General features: G+C 55.1%; 3 protein-coding genes across 3 annotated transcripts; 2 read left to right on the top strand and 1 right to left on the bottom strand.

Annotated features, from left to right (window-relative positions):
* Positions 1 to 338: 338 nt before the first annotated feature.
* Positions 339 to 854, top strand: GUITHDRAFT_148228 (hypothetical protein; the record flags this gene model as incomplete). The annotated part of the gene is made up of 1 exon (XM_005819905.1): positions 339 to 854. One exon carries the CDS (start codon positions 339 to 341, stop codon positions 852 to 854), a length of 516 nt encoding a protein of 171 aa, XP_005819962.1.
* A 201-nt stretch (positions 855 to 1055) lies between these two features.
* On the bottom strand, positions 1056 to 2050 carry GUITHDRAFT_148227 (hypothetical protein; the record flags this gene model as incomplete). The annotated part of the gene is made up of 5 exons (XM_005819904.1): positions 1056 to 1172; positions 1293 to 1325; positions 1438 to 1736; positions 1787 to 1845; positions 1923 to 2050. The coding sequence occupies 5 exons, from the start codon at positions 2048 to 2050 to the stop codon at positions 1056 to 1058; spliced, it is 636 nt and encodes a 211-aa protein (XP_005819961.1).
* A 1962-nt stretch (positions 2051 to 4012) lies between these two features.
* GUITHDRAFT_120811 (hypothetical protein) lies at positions 4013 to 4582 on the top strand (the record flags this gene model as incomplete). Its single annotated transcript, XM_005819903.1, has 1 exon — positions 4013 to 4582. One exon carries the CDS (start codon positions 4013 to 4015, stop codon positions 4580 to 4582), a length of 570 nt encoding a protein of 189 aa, XP_005819960.1.
* Positions 4583 to 5095: the final 513 nt, after the last annotated feature.

Below are 5095 nucleotides of genomic sequence, written 5' to 3'. Positions count from 1 at the left end.
AGGCGCAGGCGCGAGGCGCGAGGAGCAGGAGCAGGAGCAGGAGCAGGAGCAGGAGCAGGAGCAGGAGCATGTGTGGCTGGAGTGGCTAGAGGTTCCGACGACATAACGTCGAGGTTGTGTCATTGATTCATTGTGGGCAAAACAAGGACGACAAATATGCAGAAACTTCTTCTACATTGGAAGGAATTCACCATGAGAGGGAGATCAATTTTTTGTTCATCCTGCCTACCTGCCATTCGTTTGTCCTTTGCTTCCATTTCCGTTCCAATCCCGTCAAAGTCGCAGTCGCTATTAACCCCCTCCCAGCCCCCACTCACCATTTCATGTGTAGACTGCTCATGCTCCTGCTCCTGCTCCTGCTCCTGCTCCTGCTCCTGCTCCCTCGCCCTCTCCTCCTCTCTCCAACTTTCGACAACTCGATGATGATGCAGCAGGATTCGAGGATTCAGCGCGCGGTGCAGATCCTTGTGTGCCTTAGCTTAGCGCGAGCCGTCTTGATCGCTGTCGGCCTGTGCGTTCTCGGGGGGCTGCTTGTCTGCATTCAAATCCATCGCTGGATCTCGAGCAGGGGGGAGGCAAAGGAAACATTGCAGCACAGGTACAACCAGGCCGTCTCAGCCGTCAGCGTGTCAGGAGAGTCGTTGGTGTACGACGCCGTCGTTGCCGCTATCCTGATCCTCCTGGTCCCTTGGATGTTCGGCGTGACGATCTTCGGAGACAACGTCCTTGCGTTGTTTTGGTGGATGAGACCGGAGTCCCGGGATCCGGAGGAGGAGAGGAGGAGAGTCTGCGGGAGGGCTGCAGCTGCAGGGAGGAAGTTTACATCTCTGATGAAGTATGAAACGCCTACATGACAGGAGATCAGCGGCTGTCACAATGAGGATGTTGAATGGACTGAATTGGCCGTGTAAATAATACGATAGAACACGTTGGATAGGCCTGGTAGGCAAACATTGCGTGACATCATAATGGTAACAAATGCTTTCATGCATGTGTGCATTAATGAAACACGAGAGGAAGATTACTGTACAGAGGGCGAAAGGGAAAGTAGAAAGTCAGCAGCAGTTCAGCGCGACGAGCCCAAGGAGCAGGAAAGAGGCAGGGATGACGGTGACGAGGTTGTATGCTGGTCCTGTGTGCAGCTGCATGATGTCATGCACGTAGGTCAAGACCTGCTCCATGGAATGAGCAGGAGCAGCATGAGGGGAAGGAGAGGAGGCGGTGGGAACGCAGGAGGAGGAGGAGGAAATCAAGGGGATTGAAGGAGGCGGGAAGAGAACAACCAGGGGTACGTGGTATCCTACAAACACCTTCCCGAATGTGACCTGCAGGTACCCAAGTCAACATGATGGAGATGAGCGTACGTGAGAACAGATGGCGTCTCATCCAGCACACGTGCCCTATCGCACTGCTCGCACGCTGCTCAACATGGCCCACCTCGTTCTCCTCCTTGACCTCTCCGCTCGCAACAAACTCCATCGCCCCGAGAGCACAGTAGAACAAGCCGCTCAGCCTTGCCAGGTGGACACAAGCTGGGTGCGAGCTGTCGTATTCTAGCATGCCCAGTTGTCGCTGCCCAAAGATCGCCATGAGGTACATGGTCGCTCCTCCTATCACAGCGGCGAAACTGTGAAGCCGCATGATGGTTGCGATGAGAGGTTTGCTGGGGGCGCTCAAGAAGGGAGGCAGGATGCGGACCAACAGGTCGCGCAGCTCTTCGTGTTTCTTGCTGCTCCCTGTCGACTTTAACGTCATGCTGATCAAGGAAACGTGACCATCTTGGTACCTCCGCGCAGGTTAAGTCGCCCAGGGCTCATGCTCCCAAAATTTAGGATGGATGGCCGCCTGCATCATTCAAATCAGCTGTGCAGGTGGGGGCAGAGGCAGGGAGAGGGGCGGGGAATGGTGGGTATTTCTCTTACATGCTCAATGTGGGCAGGGAGGAGTCCTCCGCATGCCTGAAACCTCTCCTTCCTTCGATCATCGTCTTCCTCACCGCATGATTCATCGCAGAGGAGCAGGAGGCAGTGCCGATTTCCATCCCTGCCATGGCGACTAGCAGCACAAGACCGCGGGGATGCATGGAGGGACGTCAGAAGTTCTCAAGGCAGTGGTAACCGCGACAGCCGGCTGAACTCTGAATGGCTGACTCAGCAGTGACTCAGTACCGTAGTACGGTCCGATCAGATCGGAGACGTCGAACCCGGCCCGGTACCGTACGGCGCCGGGGCCGTACGGTCACCCGGGGTCAGACTCTGAGAGTCCCGACAGGCCGCACGGCGGTGGCAGCCGCTGACAGTTGAACTTACTGCCTCACCGTCGGAACAGTGCCGGCCTCAGTAGCCGGCGCCGCCGGTTGCCGGCGCGGGCCCCGGGCGGCCGGGCTAGCCTACGGTACTAGGCGGCGGAGACCTTTGCCACTGGCACCGGCGGTTAACGGCGTCCGCCCGGCCCGCCGAAGGCGAACAGTGAGCATACACATCCGACCATCGGGCCGCCGCGGCGAATCACACTGAGTGTGATCGGACGTAGCCACTGGGCACCTGCCGCTGTGCCACGGAGCTTCACCCGGCGGTGACCGTCCTCATAAACTTTCCCTTGACTCTTATCCCAGAACCGAAGCCTGGGCAAGTTACCACCTTTACTCAAAGTTAAGTTAAAAATCAGTACGAGGACAATCAGGAGAGTCGAGGTTACTAGTTATTACGGCCGCCGGCCCGGAGTCAAGGCTGGCAGCGGCTGGGGGCGGTGGCCGCGTTGAAGTCCTCAGTGCCCGCCCGGCCGGCGGGGCCGGGCCCCGGCCCCGAAGTTTGACTGCTACAGAGGTTTTCTTTTTCCGAGTCTTTTTTTTTGAGTTTACTACTGGCTCAAAGTCAACTTCTTGTAAACTTCGCGATCGTTGCGATCGCGAACGGTCGCGGCAGCCCGAAAGGAGGAGGCGGACGTCACGTACCTGACCGCTTTACCTACGTACCCCCAGACTCCTTTTTTGTTTTACGACCCCCCCGGTTCCCTCCTCTCCGCGGTACCAGGTACCCCCCCCCAGCCGCTGAGGTACGGGTCAAGGTCCACCCCTTTTATCCTCGCACCTGCGTGATAAGTCATACGGTAGTACCACCCCCTTCTACTCCTTTTCCAGCCACAATTCGGTGACCTACCACACCCCCATAGCAGGTGACCCCCGACTCGGGTCTCCGACTCCGACTACCCCCTCCGCCCCCACCCCACCCCCGACGCAGACTACACACTTCAGTGATCCCTTGGCATAACTGGTGCGGGAATGCCCTCGGCTCGTGGGGAGACCGGCTGGGGTCATGGGGGTCATCACAACTTCAAGCAACCGGTCCATATTACTTCTACTTCTGTGATCTAGAAGGGGTGGGGTAATAACCATGAGGGGTCCCGGTGGACCATACGGAACATTCTTTACAAATATGCTCGGAACGTACGCCGATGTTTATTGAGGTGGGTAGGTGGGGTGGTTAGTACATGACGGATGAATCTCCTATAATCGTGGGTACTCACAGGGATAAAGAAGGGTAGGGTTATGGCGGGAAGTTAAACAATAGTTTTGTGGGGTGGGGTAGGGTTGGTTATAATCCCTACCCACCCCTGGCAGACTCATGATCTTGAATGTTTATTTTGTATAACCCCTCGGTTGTTAACAAGGTGAGCCCCTACCCCCTTATTTCCCATGTGAATACACTTAAAATAACCCGTGCAGCTACAACTCACCCACCTCTGTGGTTGTTTCCCCTTGAGTACCCACCCCTTGCTGTCGGAACGTCTCATTATTGTATATACTTTGTATATATTAGCCGAAGGCAGCTAGGTATTTTCAGATCCTCCTCCTCGACACCCGCCTCATCCTCCTCCTCCGCCTCCGCCTCCGCCTCCTCCTCCTCTCCTTTCACTTCCTTTCGAGCCCCTTTCTGGTCTCAGCTCGTCTAAGTTGTCCCACCAGCTTCCTCTCCTGTTCATCCGTCAACTCTTCACGGACATCAAGTCGATCATGTCATACGACAGGGCAAGTGAATCTCGAAGCCCACCGCAGCCTCGATCTAGGATTAGCCGATCCGGCTCCGTGTCCAGCATCGCCGTTGAGGCCGCCGGGGCTATTGACAAGCCCGATCACATCGCCAGGTCCCGGGCATTCATGGCGCAAAGCAAAAGCGAGAGCAACGTGTTTGAGCGTACATCATCAGGAAGGAGATCAGAGGACTACGTCAAGAAGATGGAGGAAAGGTCGATGAAAGCTCTCGAGATGATCTCCAGCAAGGGGATCGCAAGGACCAGCTCCACTTCCTCGCGCAGAATGTCGACGTCTGACTCGACGTATGGAAGCATCGCCGAGTATGAATCATGGAGCAAGTCAAGGCGCCCCTCGGCCTCGACGACTACCATATCCTCCTCCTCCTCCTCGTCCTCCTCGACAACCACCTTCTCGAACAAGTCGAGGTCAGGGATCAAGCGAAGAGATAGTCTCAAGGACATCTCCAGAGGGTCGATGCATGTGAGCAGCAAGGGGTTGATCCCCGAACACTGCCATGCTCAGCCCATGTACTTGAACTTGCGGCGATGAAGAGGAGGATGCGATGAGGAGGAGAATGGACGAAGAGGAGGAAGTGTTCATGAGTATTCATGAGGTTGAAGTGCTCGCTTGTTTTTTTGGCAATGGTCAACTGGTGACTGTCGCGGACATAGCATAGCACAATCAATGTAACAGAGTCAACTTGACTTGATGAGGAATGAATGAATGTAGTTTATCATGATCCTATCAGTTGCTGATACTGACCCACAACTCGCTCTCCATCCTCTCACCGTCATCTCCTCCGCTCTCGAAGAGTATCGAGAACAGATTGCATGTCGTTCTCACTCTTCGCATCCTATCGGCCAACCGTCAAAACTAGTTCACAGCGACAAACTTGTCTGACCTGGAGGTTCTGTCTAAGATCCACATTGTCCTGAGCAACATCCGTCAAAATGTCAGCATGAAAGGATATAAGGGGTATGGTCATCATCATCATCATCATCATCATCATCATCATCATCATCATCATCATCATCATCATCATCATCATCATCATCATCATCA

The sequence above is a fragment of the Guillardia theta genome (assembly GCF_000315625.1).
Source record: "Guillardia theta CCMP2712 unplaced genomic scaffold GUITHscaffold_199, whole genome shotgun sequence".
Classification (NCBI taxonomy): domain Eukaryota; class Cryptophyceae; order Pyrenomonadales; family Geminigeraceae; genus Guillardia; species Guillardia theta.
This window is presented reverse-complemented; position numbering and strand designations above follow the sequence as displayed.